General features: G+C 42.6%; 1 protein-coding gene across 1 annotated transcript; it reads left to right on the top strand.

Moving 5' to 3' along the window:
- Nucleotides 1-2,415: 2,415 nt before the first annotated feature.
- LOC126100439 (serine protease inhibitor I/II-like) lies at nucleotides 2,416-22,810 on the top strand. The gene is made up of 4 exons (XM_049911045.1): nucleotides 2,416-2,567; nucleotides 12,381-12,530; nucleotides 14,965-15,084; nucleotides 22,633-22,810. The coding sequence occupies exons 1-3, from the start codon at nucleotides 2,489-2,491 to the stop codon at nucleotides 15,078-15,080; spliced, it is 345 nt and encodes a 114-aa protein (XP_049767002.1). The 5' UTR covers nucleotides 2,416-2,488; the 3' UTR covers nucleotides 15,081-15,084; nucleotides 22,633-22,810.
- Nucleotides 22,811-22,836: the final 26 nt, after the last annotated feature.

Genomic DNA, 22,836 nt, shown 5'->3' with positions numbered 1-22,836 from the left:
GATAAGAAGAAAATAGAGACGTTTAAAATGTCGTGTTACAGAAGAATGCTAAAAATTAGATGGGTAGACTGGATAACTGAAGAAGAGGTGCTGAACTGAACTGAACTAGGAAGTAAAGAAATGAAAGGCACAACTTGAGTGAAAGAAGGAATCGGTTGATAGGACGCAGTCTGAGGCATCAAGGTTGAGCCGTGCCGGCTCGCATCGTTAATCGATCGGGGACACGATCTTTGGTGGTTCTCGCCTCCAGGACCGGCTTGAGCGGCACGAGAGTGACAGATGGAATTGGCCGGCCTAACTGGAAGAAGCACTTGTAGGGTGCGAGGCCGGTTTAACTTGGCTGTCTGGAGGCGACAGTAATAGGCTTCTGGGGACACAGACCTCATCCCGCGCAGTTATTGTTTCGGGTTGGCTGTGGTTGCGATGGGACTCTGGAAATTTGACTGTGCCCAGCGTGTGGAGATTTTGGGTGACACTTAGCCACCGATTGATCAGATATTTTTGGTGAGACTTTCTGTGGCTTCAACGCCTTGTTTTGTTAAGGTCCTAGTGCTGCGACTAGTTTCTCTTTCCCAAAAGGTCTGCTGTGTTTCCTGTTTATGGGGGCTCACTCCGAAAAGAACAGAAGTTTACCTTAGTGGAAGCGAGTCCGTTTCATCACAAATGTTAGTCGCAACTGTATGTGAAATGTGTGAAAGTTGCGTGGTCTGTGTTACAGAGCTAGTGTAGTTACGTTAATCAAAATTGCCTGTTTAAATTGGTCATATTTCGAGTGGCTTACCGTGGACCACGTTGAGGTGTGTACTGTGTGTTGTTCTTCCTTTTAAAAACAGTGCAATCTAATTAAATCAGAGTGCCTTTTCACTGAAATCATTTTAGTTAAGCATTTGCAAAACATTTAGCAGATAAATCAAGTCTGACATCTGAGAGTCTGTTGTTTAGCTATTTGAAATAGTGGTGTTTACGTTAGCAAGAGCTCCCCGATTCGTTCCTGTCCTACTGCAAAACATGTTAGAAACCAGAGACTTCTAATTCTCTTCCATTTCAAAATAGTGTTTAGTGACTGCTCCTGCTGCATAATTAGTACAAGTAACAGCCTGCAAATTAATTTTGTTGGCTCGTAAGTCGTATTGGTTTTCTCATTCCTTTAATCAGAATGCTACCAGTTCTTACGTGCTTTGTTGTTTATTCCCATATTCACTGATTGGCCAGATGTTTTTTATTCCTTTATGTTTGGCTCTTAAAAGGTAATAGAATGAAATATATGCCATCCTTTGTAAAGCTGTGCGCTGCTACTAGTTTTCTAAGGTTAGTTCTTAGTCTGTCGTAGTTCACGTTGTACGGACATGTCCTGTACACCGGCACAACAGCGGGTGAAGAATCAACTCTCCCCATCTTGTCCGTCGGGTTGTCCCACCTGTCGCGGGACTGAATATTACCTGCATAACTTTTTTTTGTTCTGAACTTACGTCACCAACGGACGTGATGCACTGCTTGTGATGCTACTGTTTACTGTATCAAATTTGCTGGAATCATCTAAGGCATTATATTCAAAAGCCAACTGAAAAATTTTGTAAGTGTCAGATTTTGATTACTAACAAGCAGACTGGCTGACTTCTGATACCTGTTGATATTTGGCAAATTGCTTAATTTCTTAATCGCTTAAAAGATCTTTTGCAAACATCAATTGCTAATCCCATTTTCTCATTAGTATTCGACAAGTTGTTTAAATACTTACTTGTGTCCCTTTTAAGCTATTTTACTGAAGACATAAGGTTATTGGCTTTTATTTAAATAAAAGATTATGTATGAATGTGAAAGCTACTCCCTTGCCCTCTGGCTCAGCCCTACCGGTGAACTGGGTGTTAAGCTGCTTTAGGGTAACAAACACCCAGTTAAAAAGTATCGTGAATTTGGTAATGTCAAGCAAGTGTGAGGGGTAAAAATTGTAGATGGGAGGCCTTGGTTAGGGTATAGTAAGCAGGTTGAAATGGATGTGGGCTGTAGCAGTTACAAAGAGGAGAACAGGCTCACATAGGTTAGACTTGCGAGAAGGGCAGCGTCGAATCAGTTTTTAAAATGAATACCACAAGAATAATGTAACGACAAACACACCTCGGACAAAAACAATCAAGTAGTGGGCATAGATCCAGACTGGTTGACGAGTCTGTCCTTGAGGCTGATAGAAAGTGAAGAAAATCAGTTTACAGGTTTCACACGCCGCTAAGCATATTTACTGGTGACTTATCTGCACAGTGGCAAAGAAGACAAACGCCTGTACCTTCGAGGGCAGTATCTGCCGCAACGTTCTGATGCTACAGCGCACTAGTTTCAGTGGAAGTTGCCAGAAGATAACACAGGATGTCTGCAACAGGCACAGCTGCGCCTTGTGTGGCAGAGGGCACAGCACAAGGTATCAGCGTTGGTCATCTGTGCCATCGGCAACGGCGGCGGAAATTGCTGCCAGTTGCAGGGGTGACCTCCAGCCATGAAGGCGGTATTATCTGCGGTGGCCGCGCTCTTGTTCATCGCCTTGGCGACCGGTAGCGCTGTAGGAGCCGACGAAGGTGAGTCCACGACAATATACTCTCCACTCACAGAACAATAGGCAGGTCTGTTCCAAATCATTTCGTCGTATTTTACTCTGTGAGACTAAGGATCGTGCAAACAATACAGTTCTGAGTTTGAAAACAAGCGATACGTTATATAATTAGTTGTACTGAGTGTGCTAAAAGCAAAAGAATATGTTTGTGTTAGTGGTGGTCGTGTTGGTGGTTGTCGTGGTGGTTACGGTGGGGGCAGAATGGTGGATTGTAGGAGGAGGGGGGAGAAAAGTGCGTTAATACATTCTGTTTGTAGCAGTTTGCGGTTATCCATACTGAAATATCCGTTATTTTCGAAACGCTCATGGTCCCATGATAGTGTTAAACACATAACATACAGTCAAGTTACAAAAGCCGTAGGACAACGATATGCACATATGCAGATAGCGATAGTACAGAAGGTACATATAAAAGGGCAGTGCATTGATATTTCGAAAATCGTTGGGGAATTCAGTATTCCTATATCCACAGCGTCGGGAGTGTGCCGAGAATACTACATTGCAGGCATTAACTCTCACCACAGACAAAGCAGTGGCCGACTGCCTTCACTTAACGACCGAGAGCAGCGGCGTTTACGTAGAGTTGTCAGTGCTAACAGACAAGTAACACTGCGTGAAATAACCGCAGAAATCAATGCGGGACGTGAGACGAATGTATCAGTTAAGACAGGCTGGCGAAATTTGATATTTGTGGGCTATGGCTGCAGACGACCGAGTCGAGGGACTCTGCTAACAACACAACATCGCCTGCAGCCAGTGCCTCTCCTGGGCTCCTGACCGTATCGGTTGGACGTCAGACGACTTCAAGACCATGACCTGGTCAGACGAGTCCCGATTTCAATTGGTAAGAGCTGATGGTAGTGTTCACGTGTGGCGCAGACTCCACGAAGCCATGGGCACACGTTGCTAATAAGGTAATATGCAAACTGTTGATGGATCCATACTGGTGTGGGCTGTGTTTACATGGAATGGACTGGGCCCTCTGGTTCAAAAGAACCTATCATCGACTGTAAATGGTTATGCTCGGCTATTTTCCCGTACATGTCACTGGGCCTCAGTTCTTCGTTATTAGTTTCAAGGACAATTCGAGCGAATGATTTGGCCACCCACATCGCCCGACATGAATCCCATCGACCATTTATGGCACATAATCAAGAGGTCAATTCGTGCAAAATATCCTTCTCCGTAAACACTTTCGCAGTAATGGACTACTGTAGAGGCAACATTGCTAAGTGTTTATGCGGGGGCTTCTGCACGTCACACAAAAGGAGGCGACAAGGAATTCAGAAGTAATCCATGACTTCTGTCACTTCAATGGAGATACGTATAGTACTCCATAAGTGATTCTATGTATTCCAATCGGCGTTTCGGCAACGCTGTGAGTTAAAAGAGAGATAATTTAGCTGTTTCATACTTACAGCAAATAAATTAACTACCTTTATTCATGGAACAATCTAATTTTAAAAAGCTGAAAGGACAGCAATATAATTATTGATGGTAAACTCTTGTGACTCATTAAGCCGCGCTTAAATCCTCTTCATCCTCCTTCATTGATCACCCCTACGATTGCTATGGCAGAATCTTCTTCACGATTACACTGATGTCCCTGGATAGTTGAACATGCCCGAAAGACCGTGTCACGTTCACTTATAAAGGGCTAGTTTTCACGCGCTTTGTGAAAGAAGTGGAGTTACTGGATAAAAGCACGCTGCCACTGGTTGACCGACATCAGTGGGCGAATACTCGATGCAGGCATTGTAAGAAAGGGGATCCAAAATATTGTAGCTTCTGTGCCGCCTCTGTTTCCTAGCCATAGCCGACCACGATATTACTGCACTCGGCCTCCCGTGGTCCTTAGGGGAAACACGCGGTGACTTTACAGTAAACAAGTACAATGGTGGCTAAGAAAAGAACATCACACAGTGAATGATATTAAGACAGTTGTGGCTATACTTTGAAGTGCTTCAGCGTGCTGTCAGATATCACGATGAAAACTCCCGATAAGCCGACCGAAGCTTTCTGACTCCCAGGTGAATAATATTGTGGCCGTCAAGTACTTGTTTACGTTCCTCGTTAGCCGTCGCTGGGTGTTTACTTCCTTGATAGTGGGTGCCCACCAAAACGAAAGCCTGTAGCCGTCATCTATATTCAAGCTCCACTCACTCTTTAACACAGCGTGACAATTATTGTACTCCATGAAAAAAATACCTTACATTAGTTACAGACTACGGCATGCAACACACTCTACTGAACATGTAACCCTCACTAAAGATATTCGGATGTAGGTTATATAATTTTCGATATCCCTCCTCTCGTTGGCGATGAATTGGTACAGCCGAGTAGCGAAATTCTGCATGAGCGATGAAGTGTCGGAACATCGATGCTGTCAATGACCTTCTTAATGGCTGTTTTCAGCTGAAAAACGGTTTTGTAGTTATTGCTGTACACCTTGTCTTTAATATAGCCCCACAAAAATAAGTTGCAAATGATCAGATGCAGAGAATATGGTGGCCAATCGAGGCCCATACCTGTGACCTCTGGGTACCCCAGAGTCAGAATGTAGGCCCCAAAATGTTCTTCCAGGACATCAAACACTCTCCTCCTTCGATGCGGTCGAGCTCCGTCTTGCATGAACAAGCAAATCTTGTCGAAATTATGGTTAATTTGCATAATGGAGATGAAATCATCTTCCAAAACCTTCACGCACCGGCCGGAAGTCACTGTGCCGTCCCGGAATATCGCACCGATTACTCTGTGATTTGACATTGCTCACCACACAGTCACCCGTTGAGGGTGAACATACTTCTAGATCGTGAAATGCGGATTCTCAGTCCCCCAAAAGCTCCAATTTCGCTTACTGACGAACCTATCCTAATGAAAGTGGGCTTCATCGTTAAATCAAACCATATTCACATCAAAGTCCTGTTCGTCAATTCTGTGGACAACAGTGTTGGCGAAACACAACCGCTGTTCCATGACCCTGCGACTTAATGACTGATGGGTTTGGAATTTTGTACGGGAAGAGATAAAGTTCTTCAACAACAATTTGTCGCAGTGTCTCCCGATCGATTCCCACCTGTTGAGCAGTTCGTCTGACCGATTGCCTGAGGATGGATTGAAACACAGAGCGTGTCTTCTCGATGTTTTCAGGCGTTTGCATCCTTTTTGGACGACTGACATTGCCAACACCGTCATTACGAACACTACCCGTTCTCTCAAACTTGAGAATAGAATTCTTGATTGTTAGCAGACATGCACCGGTTCTCTTCTGCTTGAACTCTGTCGCAAACTTGCTTTGAGACGCACTTGGATTGTTATTCTAGGCCTCCACAAGAGCTATATGCTCAGACTCGCTGTACTGTGACATTTTCACTTGGAAATTGCCAGCAACAACAAGGCGCGTGCGCTTAGCTTGCTAATTCCCGTCATGCCCCGCGGCCAACCGTGCAGTTTAAACGTCCTAAGGCAAACCGTTCAGAAGCCATGAGGATTGTGTTTGATACAGTTCAATAAGTGTCACCCTGTATTTCAAAAGCTTCACCGGCTTTCCTTCTGGAATTTTTACTTTCCCTTGCTAGTAAGCACATGTCCTTAAAAGCCATAACCTGATCTGGGTCGACAGAAGCGTCCGATCCCACGCGTCTGCTTTGACCCGTGACGTAAGAGTGTTGTCGTGTGTGACGTCATGACGGCGCGGAGTTTGGTTTGAGTGTGGCTGTCTCCAGTTCTATTTTACCTTATTTTGTTCACTTTTCTGATCTGTTCGTTCTATCTCGTGAGATGTTTTTTAAATTTAAAAACGCTTATTACTTATTTTAATTATCTGTTTCCTCCAATTTCTGTTTTAGTTTATTATATTTATCTTTCTGATCTGTTCGTTCTATCCCGTGAGATTTTTTTAAAAAAAGACAAAAAACACCACTCAGCTACTGAAGCAGCTTTATCTTCTATGGGTTGCAGGGGTTACGACCCCTGGGGAGGTGGGTGGGTATTCATGCATGGCTGTCTTCACTTACACGTTGTAGCTACGCAAGGCGTCTAAATTTGTTTATATTTAGTTTGCCCCCCACCCAAAACACCCCATTTCCCGCGCTTGTCCCGTTAGTGTCATTAGGCTTCTTGTGGAAAGTGTGTGTGTTTGTTTTTGTTTCCGCCATATTTGTGACGTCATGGGTCAAAGCAGACGGGCGGGATCGGACGCTTCCGTATTTCCCCTGATCTCATTCTTCTTTGTGTTCCATTGCCGCTGATTTTACATTTTGTCATAACTGCGTGGTAACGCTCTTTAATGCGTTCTTTTTATTTACCTTCCAGTTTCGCCTATGTATATCATTTACCATAGATTCCTGCAGTGTGGAAACGGTTGCGCACATCTATTCTACGTCGGAAGGAGTATTTTATCTCGTGTTAACTGAAAAAACGTAGTCCGTATACCATGCCTCCCAGGCATTCTGCTTATGCAGTCGGTTACTATAACGACAAACGGCGATCTTACAAAATGAGCTGGAAGTTCCTCGCCTTTCTCGCATGCACGCAAGGGTCATCATAGCCGGTGACCATAGGTGTTTTCCTAAGGATATCCATCTCTGATCCCAAGCTTAATTTGCAGTCAGCGAATAACTATGAATAATCTACACATATTTATTAAGCTGTCAGTACTGTTGAGAATCCTATGAGAAATGTTTATGGGGTTCCCACGTGCTATGTCCCCATTACTGATACGCAACACTATTGCTTTAAACTAAACAATAAGGAATGCGGAGTTGTCTGGATATAACACTGTATTTCCAGCGTTTACTGTATCGATTAGAAACTATGTGAGCTCCGTGCGTTTTCATGTTTTCGCGACGCAATCACTGCTCCACCAAATTTAATTTCCTTTTCTGATATTTCGGCTGTGAATCGTTCAGCCATCTTCAGAGTGAGCCGAAAGACTGACATTCGAGCACTCTCTCCGTCCTTTTCAAGACGCGGCATGCGCCGCTAAGCACCCGATCACAGGTACACAAGGTGCCAGAGACGTTCATCGGCGGCAAGGAGGTATAACATATGCATTAATAAGATCTGTGGCTGCGCGGTCGATCCACGCTGGTCTACCGATATATCACTGGTAGCTGTATTGTGCCTATATCTTTGTACGTTTATTACAGAATGTGCCGGATTCCATGATTCATTCAAGCTGAAGCCGCTATCTCCATAAATTAACTTCGCCGCCAACCGAATTTCAATTGCTTCTTTCACTGGTGACTTCCAGAAAGATGAAGTCGAGGCTAAAATTTGGACGTTTTCGTTCACTGGGTTCTATATAGTGAACAAAAACGTCGAAATTTTAGCCTCGACATCATCTTTGAGGGACTCAGAGTGAAAGAGGCAAGTGAAATTCTGTTGCTGACAAATTTAATAAATAGAGATAGCGACTTCAGCTTGAATAAAGCATGGAATCCGGCACTTTCGGTAGTAAGCTTACAAAGATGTCGCCTCAGTACAGCTCACAGCTACACATCGATATCCTAGCGTAAATCGACCGCGCAGCCACATATCTAATTAATGCATATGTAGTACCTCTTTGCTACCGATGAACGTCTCTGGTGCCTTGTGAATCTGTGGCCGCATGCACAGTGACGCGGTCCGGGACTTGAAAAAGACGGAGCGAGTGCTGGAATGTCAGTCTTTCAGCTCACTCTGAAGACGGCTGAACGATACTCAGTTGAAATATCAAAAGAAAAGGTGGAATTTATGTATTTGCACGCCAGAAATTGAGTCTAGTAAAGCAGGGGATACAATCCGTCGGATTTGACCAGTGACGTCAGAATTGGCCAGAGATAGTTTATTACACAGATGTGATAAGACTGTTCAGAAACAAAGGAATACGAGAGACGAAAAATATAGTTGACATATATCAAGGCATGTAGTATTTTCACGTTAAGGATATCGCGTGTTTGTATCGTATTATTTCTGTGGAAAATGAAGGGGAAAAAAATGGATGGAAATATTGGTAGCACAGAATACCTCACGTCACATATATATGGGTTGTATCTCGAACCTCATTCGAAATGTATTGGTTAACTACAGTACGGGATACAAGGTTAGCATACGTCGATTTCTTCGTTTTCGTTAGCATTAATATCCTGTTATTCAGTTGAATTATATAGGTCAACTGAAGCACGGGATACAAATTTTACATGTTTTGTTTCTTTCGCCTCCGCTACCACTAATAGTTCTTACGTAGAAAGTAGTACTACCGATGGCAGAAGGAGCTACGTACATAATATTTGTATCCCATACTTCGTTGACCTATATATATGTACACTGCTAACGAAAACGTGGAAATGAACGTATGTTACATTTGCAACCTGTACCTCAGTTGAACTACGCGAAGAGGCATTACGACGACACATATATAGTTTGTATCTCGTACATCACTATGAGGTACATATTTTTTTTCGCCTGCGATGCTAATAGTATCGACTGAAAGTTATAGTTTTGATCACAGCAGTGTCAATAATATCCCATTCTTTAGTTGAGCTATATAGCTATGCACAACATTTGTATCCTGCTCTCCAGTTGACATATATAGGTAAATCTAATAAATGTTACATATGTCGTTCTTTTCGAATAGGTAGTGTCAGTGTAAAGGTCAACTGAAGGACGGAATACAAATTTTAGTTGCGTCGGACGTTTCGCCGGTAACATTGCTAGTACAGATTCGAAAAAATCGTACTGATACTAGTGCTGGGAAACGAAAGAAGAACGACAGCTGCGAAATTTCTATTACGTATTGGAGCGCTCAAAAACATACGTAATGGTGTAACACAACAATGAAATACGTCAAAATAGTCAAATTAAGTAAAAGAAAAAAATGGAAAACTGAACTTACCACACAGGAACTTCTTAAAAGAACCGAAACTCGCCTAGAAAGACATCAACAAAAATCACATACCCACATACACAACAAACAAAACATTACGAAAACACCCACAGACACACACAGACACACACACACACACACACACACACACACACACACACACACAAACGGAGACACACACATACACACTGACACAGACACACATACACGCACAGACACACACATCATTCACTCCCCCCCCCCCCCGCTCCCCCTCCTAATGTGAAATTAGCTAACATATTTCGGACGGTACATTTGCCCAACACGTTTAACAAAACATTTAAACGGGCAATATGTTTGGGGAATACGACGCCTCCAAGAATATTCGTGTAAGTGACTTTGAAGTGTGGAAATCCGGCGTTTACCCTTCGCTAAAAGAGATTTCACAGCTGACCAATAAACCTCTACGCTATTTGTGCAAGCCCCTTAGGATAATGATCTGAACTCAATATTGTGATTAATTACGAGATGCTGGTAACCCCTTTCTCCTAAATCCCTATATGAAGAAAAACCATCTGAAATTACAATGGAACCCTCTGAAACGTGATCTTCAATGCAGCTGACCAAAGCTTCCTTCATAACACCCACTCCCCCTCCCCCCCAACGGCTCCCTATATTTCATGTATTCCCCGCAAATTTCCCTACAAAAAGAGTACCAATCCACAACTGTACGCTTACTCACACGACATTCATGGACACACAGCCACACAGGATACCTCAAACACCAACAGTACGTGATTTTCATAATGTCTCTCAAGGCGAGCTTAGATTTTTCGAACCACGTCCCTCGTCTAATGGACCGCCACAACCGACCTTTGCTGCAGCGCCATACGAATAAGTCGTGCGTACGGCGACGAGATACACTTGTGAGGCGCATATGTTCGGCGCACTCATAACATCGAACATACTCGGCAACGAGACCACACATTTGTAAAAAACAAATCGTGGCCAACATGTCTTCGCCCATAGCCTCTCTCAAATCATCCAGGTTCATCAGAACAGATAAATCCATACCTACAAACGGAAATGAGATACTAAAAATTGTCCTAAAGTAAGGAAGTAATAGTCCAAGTTAACTCAGCATCACTAAGAATGAAATTAAGTACCGAATTAATTGCAAACAACCAATTATTTAAATAAATTCACACCAAGAATATTTTGAGCAATATATAGGGATCTCTTTTAAAAATCAAATTCAATTATTTTAATGAACAATGATAGCGCTTATCCGGAACACAGATCTGTTTTATTATCTATGGCTGAAAGTGAAGACATTATTATCTATGAGTAATGTATTACGTCGTTGGTCAAAGCCGACGGGTTGTATCCCCTGCTTCACTAGACCCCAGAAATTTAATGGAGTATGTGACTGCACATTGTCATCGAAACAACAGACTTAAAAATTCCTCTTTCAACGAGACGTGTATCAGCTGATCTCAGGTCACGGACAGTTGTGTTATTGGTCCAATGATCTCGACACGAATGTGGCGATTGAACTGACAATACAACTGAAATACATGCTACACCCGTGCCTACACTGATCATAGACAATCCTCATTGGGAGAAAAATGTTCTTTCGCATAAACTGGTTTTCTGAATACTAGAAGTGGACACGATTAGAGAAAACAGAACAGAGTTGCGTGTAATGTTTATAAAATCGAGTAGAATCATAACGTAACGTAAAAGACATAAAGAGAAAATTGCACGAAAAACTCGAATTTTATTTTTTTAAATGTAGGTCACTTGTCTGTGGGTGCGTAAAAGAGTGCAAGATCGTCCAGAAATAAACTCGTAGATAAATTATGTTCCTGTTTCTCATTTGTAGTTGACTAATCTATCCTGCAATAAAATTCTTTTTTCAAGTACGTGTCCGCAGCTTTAGGTCAAATTTCGAATGAAGCGTTAAAACTATAGTGAGAGAACACTTTCTCGAACCAATGATAGTAACAAACAATCCTGTCGGAGGAACAATCGCAGCTGAGCATTATACCAGATGTTGAAAACACCGCTGCAGTTGTAAGGTTCTTCTATTTAACACACAACCAGTTTCGGGCTCTTATATGCCCATCTTCAGGTGTCGTAACTTGGTGCTGCAACCCCGAGCACCGCGGTGGACGTATACAAGACGCGGTGTGCCCTGCGCTCGTTGTAAGCACACCGCGTCTTGCGCACGTCCACCGCGGCGGTCGGGGTCACAGCATCAACTTACGACACCTGAAGATGGGAGTACAAGAGCCCGAAACTGGTCCTTTGTTACATAAAAGAACCTTAGAACTGTAGCGGTATTTTCAACCGCTGGTGCGATGATAGTAAATGGAAAGCCTAGCAAAAGAATTAATTTTCATCACTTTCAGGAATAAATGTATTCTAGTCTGATGGATAACTTATGGACTCATAGTTTAAATGAACTCAGTAATGGCTGTGTTATTTTTGAAGAAATTACACGCAATGAGCAACTAACGTGTTTTTCCCACTTTTGGAATATATTCCGCAATTTGAGATTGCAGTGTAAAAAAAAAAAAAGCTAATTTGTGTAATCTACAGAAAATTTTCACTCCATGATGAAGAGTAATGGTGTTAAGAATGTGGCCAAGTGGCTTAAATTTCGTTAGCTTCATGTCAGATAAAGTGATTTACGAATTTGTCAAACGTTGTAAAAATAAACGGAACACTTTTTACAACAAGAACTTGTTTCGTAATAGAATACGATAGAACTGAACGGCCCGATTCGAAGCTTCTAGAAGTATACATAAATCTCATAAGGAAAGACTGTTCGGGGAAAGTTTTGAATGGAGGTGGGTACTTTTTGCCTTATGAGATGTCGGACGATCCTGAAGCACTCTGTAACTTGGATCAACCTATTATGTGCAGGTGCGAAGAAGGTGCTCCGGATAAAACGTGAGGATCAATTCTGCGTCCCCAACTCGACCTTCCTGCTGGACTGCAACGAGTGTATCTGCGAAATCGACGGTTTGTCGGCGTCCTGTACAGCCATGGAGTGTCCCGACCGTCGCCGCAGGGGTACGTCAGCTACAAATAATACAGTGTATACATGGTGGCAATGTAGTCTCCTAGTGAGAGAAACTGAACACTTTTCAAGGAATGTGTAATACTCTTCACCATGCCGTATTATTCAATTGTTCGATAGCGTAGTCACTATTGTTACTATATGTTTTATTTTTTCGTCTTCAGTCCCTTTATGCACCATGAGTGGTAGCAACCGATCCCTTCCTTTAGTGAAGTTGTGACGCACATCTGTTTTCCCCCCGTTTCAGTTCCTTACTTCATAAGTCATCCGATGCACGCCTACTCTTCTAATCTTCAGCTGCACTCACAAATATCTTCATAAAACACTTCCTAATACTTAAGTTTATGCCGACCTCTGTGGCCGAGCGGTTCTAGGCGCTTCAGTCCAGAACCACACAACTGCTACGGTCGCAGGTTTGAATCCTGCCTCAGGCATGGATGCGTGTGGCGTCCTTAGGTTAGTTAGGTTTAAGTAGTTCTGAGTTCTAGGCGACTGATGACCTCAGATGTTAAGTCCCATAGTGCTCAGGGCAATTTGAACCATTTTTTGAACTTAAGTTCGTATTCGATGACAACCATTTTGTCTTTTTGTAAGGCTGTTCTTTCTATTGACGGTCTGTTTTTTGTATCCTCTTTGCTACGGCTATCGTCATTTGTTTTGCTGCGGAACTACGAGCCGCTACCTACGAGCTACTACTTTCAGTGTCTCATTTCTAGTATATTTCCCTAGTATCACCAGACTTAATTCAACTACTTTCCGTTACCTTTTTGTATTACTTTTGTTGATATTCATAGTATAACCTCTTTTCAAAACACTATTGGTTCAATTGCTCTTCGAATTCTTTATCGTCGCTGGCGGAATTGCGACGTCGGTAAAACGAAAAGTTGATTTTCTTCTCCCTGAACTTTAATTTTATTTTCCGATTTGTCCCCGGTTTCCTTCTCAGCTTGCTTAATGTACAGACAGAATAACATCCGGGAAGGTTAGAAGCCTTTTTCAATCCCTTTTCTGTCCGCGAAACTCTTACCTTTATTCAGATGAAACATTAAAATTCTTTTTATTTACTGCCAAGTAAAACCGCGTTCTCCTGATTTCAAAAGTCTCGTCAAAATTTATGGCGTAATGCTGTTATCGATACGATGAAGGGCGGAAATAATACAGTCTAAAACGACCTACATAAAATGTTCACATAAATCATGACAGCCGGCCGGGGTGACCGAGCGGTTCTAGGTGCTTCAGTTCGGAACCGCGCTGCTGCTACGGTCGCAGGTTCGAATCCTGCCTCAGGCATGGATATGTGTGATGTCCTTAGGTTAGTTAGGTTTAAGTAGTTCTAAGTTCTAGGGGACTGATGACCTCAGCAGTTAAGTCCCATAGTGCTCAGAGCCATTTGAACCATAAATCATGACAGGTAAACAAATGGACGCCACTCCAATTTGGACACACGATAGTGGCAGTCTGTTGGTTGTCTAGTGCTGCGTGGGTAATAAAAAACTGAAATACGAACCTATTAACTCTAAACAGAAATAACTGTGGATAAGTTCTAACGGACTATTTTGAAGTGACACTGTGAGTAGCGTAATGAATGCATTCTTTTAGCCAAGAAAGACAGGTATCCTATCTTCATCACAATAATACAAGTATTTATGCCAGCTCTGTACGCAGAAGATGTATAGTTTGAAAGAATGTATGATGAGATCTTGCCCTTTTTCTTCTTTCTGCATGTATTATGTATCTGCCTCATTGGTTGACTGTACTGATCTTTCCACCTTTTCCTCCATCTTCCTAAAAATCTTCTGCCCACTGTGTATTAATTCATCATTGATTTTAGTATTTCGTCGTCTTCTGTTTTGTTGACACGATCATTCTAGGTGTTTCTGTATTCCTTAATCTGTTTATTTAAGCTTTTCACTCCCACTTCCTACCTGATTCTGTATTTCTCCTACTGTCATATAGTGTGCACCCAACTACTGTTCTTAGAAACCACATCTCCACTGCTTATATTCTTTGTTCGTTTTTTTTTTTTTTGGGGGGGGGGGGGGGCACAACAGTCGACTCACTTCCATGAGTCATGGTTAACTGATAAAAAGAGTCATCTGTCATTAAATATGTTAGGGTGGGTGCGAGGAGACGTGAAACGCAGTCTTCCATAATGCGAGTCCAGTACCTTCTCAAATCATCTTCATTAATGTAGTTCCTATGCAGGAAAATGATTGAAATAACATGGAAGTTATGACGCGCGTTGTCTGGTCTGTGCTAACATCTTTGAATGCTCTATGAAACTTAAGACAGTATTGGATCTCTTAGTTTTTCGACAGTTATCTCTGTCTCCTCTTCTATTAAGTTGCTAGACGTCGTTTTCTACTAATCCAAGTTTACAGTGGATTCTCTCCACCTATCTTCTGGCTGTTAATGCTCTTTTTTCAGATGTTTCGTGTAAGCCGGGAACAACATTCAAACAAAACTGTAACACGTGCTTCTGCGGTGAGGATGGGAAGTCTGTGATCTGTGCCTCCATTGGTTGCTCTGAAGGGAACAGCTAGTATGGTGAGTAGAAGTAGCACAAGATTCACAATGACTATTGTAAGTGGAACTGAATGCTAACTTTAAACTATCAGAAGAAGTATAGGGAAACTAGTACAGGGAAACTACTTTAAACATTTTTACGTCTTCTCATAGAAGCAAATCGTTTTCCTACAAAAGTTTGCCTTTATGTCACACACTTTTCCATTTGAGCTTACGTCGCTGATTTCGACTGCTTGCTTGCTGCATGACCTTACTCCATAAGAGAAAGCACCCTGATAGAACATCCGTATTCCATTCTGCATTGCCGAAAATACTATTTGACCTATCTGTTCCCGGAGACTCCCGAATGCTTCTTGAAGGTTTTGGAAGATCCGTAAGTTAACCGGTGTCGAACAAATGCCACTACAAGTGGTGCTCTGAACTGTAAGGAGTGCACTCAAAAATATTTTGTCACTGTCCGTCATCCAGAAAATGAATACTTCCCTTAAGGAAATGTAGTTTTTTGTGTCACTTTAGCACACTTGTGTTTCTCATCGCTTGCACTGCACATTTCCAGTAGGCTGTTTTACAGCAGCTTTCCTCGCTATCCGCATGTCAGGCAATTCTTCATTTAGTACGAGCATATGCTCTGCAACACGGGAAGAGTAAGTGGATAGCCGCCTCTTGTACCACATACAGTGCTGCTTATTGATATCTACGTCTACATACGTACTCCACAAACCAGGGTGGTTCTTTAAACTTTACAAGTAGTCTTTCACGTGACAGTTCGCGTCTGTCTTCAAGCGTGTGCCTGTCCGCTTTGTTCAGCATGGCGCTCTCACAAGCGCCAAACAAACATGTGACAATTCGTAATGTCCTGTTAGTCGCATCTAGTAGACAACTCATATGCTGGATCCATATTCTGGGGTGGGTCGCACCAATGTTTTGTGATGTTTCGTTTATAGACGGACTGCAGCTGGTTTACCTACAACTGAGCTTATGTGATCGTTCCATTTCATATCCCTACAAATTATTGCACCCAGTATTTGTATGAGATGACCGGTTCCAGTTGTGACTCGTTGATACTGTAGTGAAAGGACACGACGCTTTTACGTTTTATGAAGTGTACAATTTTACATTTATGAATATTTAAAGCACTAATTTGAACCTTTTTAAGATGAGACTGAACATTTGTGTAGCTTTTTTCAGACAGTACTTCGTTGTGGGTGAATGTATAATCTGCAAAAAACTGAGGCTACTATTAATATTGTCTGCAACATCATTAATACACAACATGAACAGCAACGGGATCAACATACGTCTCTTGGACACATCTGCATTTTTTCAACACCTGTCGATCATTAATCACCCGCGATAACATCCTGCCTCCTCTCTACCAAGATACCTTCATTTCAGCCTTAATCTTCGCTTGATACACCATATTATCGTACTTTTGGAAGTAAGCATCCCATAGTATCACTTCTGTCCGCAGCTTACGATCTCGCGGTAGCGTTCTCGCTTCACGAGCACGGGGCCCCGGGTTCGATTCCGGGTGGGGTCAGGGATTTTCACCTGCCCGGAGATGACTGGGTGTTGTTGTGTCATCTTCATCACGATCATTCATCTTCATTACGGACGGAGGAAGGCAGTGGCAAACCACCTAAGCTAGGACCGTGCCTAGTACAGCGGTGCGGGTCTCCCGCATCGTCCCCTACGCTCTGTTGAAGAGTATGGGACTTCATCATCAGTACCACATCTAGAACAACTGACAGAATTTTTCTAAGAAAGTGTGCATACGTATTTTTATTCAACACGGCAGGAAATAAATAAGGTCTCTTAATGGAATTTCCTACGAAGCTGAACCTTACCCACTACGGTGGTTCCGACCGGTTCTAGGCGCTTCAGTTCGGAACCGCGCTGCTGCTACGGTCGCAGGTTCGAATCCTGCCTCGTGGATGGATGTGTGTGATGTCCTTAGGTTAGTTAGGTTTAAGTAGTTCTAAGCCTAGGGGACTGATGACCTCAGATGTTAAGTCCCATAGTGCTTAGAGCCATTTGAACCATTTGAACGGTCGTTCCTGTTGCATCTGAGGAAGTCACAAGGGCTGTCTCGTGACCATCAGCGCTGGGTGTGTTGCGTAAATTCATGATGCTGTGGTTAGTAAACGCTACACTGATCAAGAACAAGCATTTCTGTGTGGGGTTACAGATAAAAGTGTAGCGTGGCATTGTATTGGGGCCATGATCCAATTCCTTCCATTCCATTTCAATGGTTAGTAAGTCCAGTACTTCAGAAAATTATGTGTTGTTTTAAAGCTTGTCCATTGCTTATTTGCCATTTATTGTTTTCACGAGCAACTTATGCAAGAAAGCGTGCACGAGATGCCATAGTATGTAAAGGACATATGGCCGCTATTTCACCGTCTCTTGCTGGAGAGATGAACAAGGAGTGATCGCTGATTTACGCAATAGGCACTGGCGTGTAACCTTTGCTGTCCGTGGCGCTGGATGTAGTTTGGGTCTCTAAAATTCTAGAACACTGGTGCACTGATTCATCCGCTAAACTGTTGTGTTTCTGCGCAGTTTGTACACAAGGACATCCCCCTGGGTACGAGAATGGGAATGTACATTTTGCCGAATAGTGACAGTCACTAAATAGCACATCAGTTATAAGACCTTTCGAGTATGCTGTTCAGAGGCTGATAATGCTTGCACCAGTTTTAGAGATTTCTTTAATTTAAAAGCCATTGGCAGTAGCGTCTCAAGATGACGCACAGGAGGGCATAAACAGGGGTGCCAGTCATATTTCGAGACAGAAGACGTAGTGACAGTGCGTGTGTGTGAATGAAATGAATTTCTTGAACTCATGAAACTAACAGCATCAGAGAAGTTCTGTTATTGGTGTAAAAGTTATCTTGAGGTGAGAACAGTAAGTCATCATCTGGCACGCTGGTTTACTTCGAATGCTGCCTGAGCACAGTCGCATAGTTCAAGACAGTTCTGCCACTGACGTAATCGCTGTTCACGGACGTTAAAGACAGCTGCGTAAATAAGCGAATTTCTTCATCTTTCTAGTAAGTCTTCAGCGCGGCAAGTCATGTTGTCTATTTCGCCTCGAAGAAGGGTTCCTCTTCGTTAATAACCGAACGTCCACTATACACTAGACTGTGTAAAAAATTGGGACTTCGTACGGGAGCTGATGACCGCGCAGATGAGCGCCCCACAAACCAAACATCATCGTCATCATCCACTATGCAGATAAATTCTCGGCTTCCTAGTTTGGTTTTCCATGTCGTAATTTACAATGGTTTTTTGGACAGATGTGGAAAGTTGTTTTTTGTGCAGTTGATTTGTAAGTTCTCGTTTATATCGTCGCTCATTTTGTACGAGCGAGGATTTTACACCGCCGCAGTAAACTTGATAGAAGCACGTTCAACGAACCGCCTCTTTGGAATTATTTCCGTTGGTTTCGTTCACTCTGCTTTGTTGCTAGAAAAACCACATTTCGGGGAATTTTTTAATGTCTTTCTTCACGAAGCCACCATGTCTCTGTTTAAATTCACATCCATTTTAAATGGTAGTTCATTTCTTATTTGCATACCTTAAGAAATCCATAGCGGATTGAAAAACAGTTCGTATTACCGGTTCCTATGTGTAATGGGGAGTTTTTTTAAATCCTTGTGAATCTGTATTTATACCAGCCTGTTACCATTTTAGCAGCACGTGTCAATTCAGTCAACGTTATTAGTCAAGTCCAGTTGATAAAGCCCCCAAATACAGGAGCGGTGCTCTTTTTAATAAAGATAAAATCGTATCTATTGTAGACAAGTACATATGAGGCACCTGGGGAACACATTTCATGTTTTCTCTTTGTGGGAGGTGGCGAGAGGAAGGGTATCCGGGCGTTCTATACCACTAACATTCCAGAATCCAGATTATGATGCCGGTGGGTTGATAATCTGGATTTTCCAGCATAAGGCTAAGAAAGAGAGCAAGGCGCTATTCTCAACGGAGAATTGGGAGAAATGTTAAATGCAAAAGTAGCTTTGGGTGTATCCCCAGGAAGTGTTTTAGTAGGATTATTACCAAGAGAGAATAAGACTGCAACACCAACAACGAAGCGCTCGGTTTAAAAAATGGGTTATGCAGTGACGCAATCTTTCGACCCTCGCTGTTCAATCTACACATCGAAGAAACAATGTTAGAAATAAAGAAAGAAAGAGAGCAAGGCGCTATTCTCAACGGAGAATTGGGAGAAATGTTAAATGCAAAAGTAGCTTTGGGTGTATCCCCAGGAAGTGTTTTAGTAGGATTATTACCAAGAGAGAATAAGACTGCAACACCAACAACGAAGCGCTCGGTTTAAAAAATGGGCTATGCAGTGACGCAATCTTTCGACCCTCGCTGTTCAATCTACACATCGAAGAAACAATGTTAGAAATAAAGAAAAGATCCAGCAGTGGTGAAAGGATATCAATGATAAGATACCCTGATCAATCATAAGATACCCTGATGACGTTGCTATCCTCAGTGAAAGGGAAAAATTGCAAGGTCTGTTGAATGAACAATATAATCAGTAGTAAATATGGATAGAGAGTAAACCAAAGAAAGACGAAAGTAATGTGAAGTAGTAGAAATGAGAACAGAGAGAAATTAACATCATAATTGCTGATCAGAAAGTGGATGAAGTTAAGGAATTCTGCAAACTTGGAAGCAAAATAATCCATGACGGGAGAAGCAAGGAACACATAAAAAGCAGGCTAGCGCAGGCAAAGAAAAGATTACTGTCCAAAAGAAGTCTACTGGTATCAAACATGGACCTTAACTTTGGGAAGCACAGCATTATGTGATAATGGTGTGGAACAGAAGAGAATTGAAGCGTTTGAGATGCGGCGCTACAGAAGAAACTTGAAAAATAGGTGGACTGATTGGATAATGAATGAGAAGTTTCTCCTCAGAATCGTCGAAGGTCTGGAGAATACTGACAAGAAGAAGGAACCGGATGACAGTACATGCGTTAAGAGATCAGGGAATAGCTTCCAAGGTGTTAGCGAGAGCTGTAAAGGATAAAAACTGTAGAGGATGACAGAGATTGGAATACATCAAACAAACAATTGAGGACGTAGGCTACAAGTGCTACTCTGAGATGAAGAGGTTGGAACAGGAGATAAATTCGTGGCGGGTCGTATCAAACCATTCAGAAAACTGATGATTCTAAATAGAACCCTTCACTATATAAATGAGCCAGTGGATAACATCGGATGATATACGCGACAATTCGTGCATGACGCAGTACATGAAGAAGGTGCAGCACTATAAAACAGCAAAATGCAGGAACACCTACAAAGAATCGACGCTAGGTGCAGGATTGGCAGCTGACATGCATACACTAATGTAATCAATCATCGATGAAGCCTTAGGCTTCCGACTGCCCGACTGCTGCCTACAAGGCAGCAATATGAGCAATCTATTATCGTAAGACGTTTGATTAGCATGTCATCACTCCCTCCCACAGCCATTGCCAGTAGAGCATCCTGATGGTTCCGGTGCTTCTGCACCTCCTAATCTGGTCTCTCAAGGGCTGATTGGATCCCGTACCAGATTTCCCCGCCTCAAGAAACATCTGAGGACGTACCGAGAATCTAACCTGTGTCCTTCCGTAATAATTCGGCTACGGAGGCAGTCATTTCAAGCGGAACGACAACATAACATCAATCGTAGGAAATACCGATGCCATATACTTATTAGAAGAATCCTCAAAAAGTATAACCCATACACGAAGGCGATAGCTTGCGAACTCCCCTTACTGCAGACAATTGAGTGTGGCTGCTCAGTCTCGCACCCTCATCAGAGAGGACTGATTGGAAAAATGCAGATGCTCCACAGTAGATCACCGCAGAACGTCCCATGTTCATTTAGAAAGTGTCACAGACATGCTCCTCCAACTCCAGTGACGGACAGTAAGAGAGATCTGTTTACTGTAAGGGGCGATCGAAAATGTTCCCTTCGAAGGCCTTACAGTCCAGAATCGGTTGCGAATCAGGCAAAAAAGCCTAAGTATTGAGGTAATCGTCGTACCTACGTACCAGATCGAACACACCCGTTTCGTAAGGCACCGCTTCCTGCAGCTTGGAGAAGTCCTTAACTGCCTGCGGCACATCCTTGTCCGACAGGAACCGTCGACCTTTCAAGGCCTTTCTTAAGGAACCGAAGGCGTGATAATCGCATGGGGAGAGGTCAGGATTACAGGGCGGGTGCAAAAGTATTTCTCACTGGAGTTGACGTCGCTTCCGTGTTACAACATTTGCGATATAGGGATGTGCCTCATCATGAAACAGAATGCTCCCTTGACGTACTTGGCAGTTTTCATCAGACGTGTCGCCCCGTACAAATTCTTCGCCTTCCCATGAATGTCTACCAGTGTTTGTGCTTCGGCCTCCGAGAATAACAGCACGTTGGTCTTGTTTGGCCGCATCTGGTAATAACGTCGCCATAGTTCACGTTTCGGCATTTACTGCACACATTTCGGAAAGACATGAATGTCACACTACATTGCCTACATGTCGGTGTTTATATATCCAAATCGAAGTCTTCATCTATATTTCTGCAAATCACCATATGCACTACGTTGCATATACGCTGTAGCAACGCCCTCAAACAGAAACTTTTTGATCACCCCTTATATGTGAATTCCGGGAGCCCACGTTCTTGGAACAGTCAGGCAACGTATTTCTTTCGTCTGTGGAGACTTAGGAAGAGTCACTATACCCGCACATAATTCACGAACTGAACATCAAATATGAAAAGTGACAGTGGTACACAAGGCTACGTAGAGTAATGATTTCTCTCTGTGATAAATCATCAACAAGTGAAATCTAAATATTTCTTTCTTCATTGAGTTTCAAAATAGCTATCAGCAAGACGGTGGTTAATCTTTTGTGGTAGCTGCTTATTCAAGTACACGAAAATCACTGCTTTATTTGCTTCACATTCGTGGCTGCAATTCATCCCTAGAGAAAAGATGTATTCGTTTAAATAGGGATAATTGTGCTTGTATGTTGTTCAAATGTGTGTGAAATCTTATGGGACTGAACTGCTAAGATCATCAGTCCCTAAGCGTACACACTACTTAACCTAAATTATCCTAAGGATAAACACACACACACACACACACACACACACACACACCGAGGGAGGACTCGAACCTCCGCCGGGATCATCCGCACAGTCCATGACTGCTGTGCCCCAGACCTCTCGGCTAATCCCGCGCGGCAGTTGTGCTTGTAAGAAAGCTATGTTTTATGTCACTATTAACACCTGCATTCATGAGTATTTCTGTTATTTTTTACATGTAATGTACACTGACGAAATACAGTGACTCATAGAGATAATAAGACCAGAGAACAGTTTTAATAACAAAATACTGTATTCTTCGTTTGTGTGACCATATTGTCCTTAGTTGCTTTACCATTCCAAGGGGATTTTCGTTCCGTCGTTCTTGTAGTTGTAACGACAGAATCAAAATGCCCCAGGAAGATAAAATATTGTATTCACTCTAGAAAATAATGTCACTGTTTTCTTTTCTTTCAGGAACCTACGCTGTCTGACGCGCAACTTATTAAATGTTGTTTGTAGATATTTCTCAACGGACGCATAGAGGACATTACACACGTCCAGATGCAACAAGTATTCCCCAATCTGTGGCTTTCATTGTATATAACAGCTATTTTTATTGTAAATAGAAGAAATACATTAATCAAGAACATAACATGGAGTTACTTTACTTGCTTCGGC

The sequence above is a fragment of the Schistocerca cancellata genome, chromosome 9 (assembly GCF_023864275.1).
Source record: "Schistocerca cancellata isolate TAMUIC-IGC-003103 chromosome 9, iqSchCanc2.1, whole genome shotgun sequence".
In the NCBI taxonomy this organism is placed as follows: domain Eukaryota; kingdom Metazoa; phylum Arthropoda; class Insecta; order Orthoptera; family Acrididae; genus Schistocerca; species Schistocerca cancellata.
This window is presented reverse-complemented; position numbering and strand designations above follow the sequence as displayed.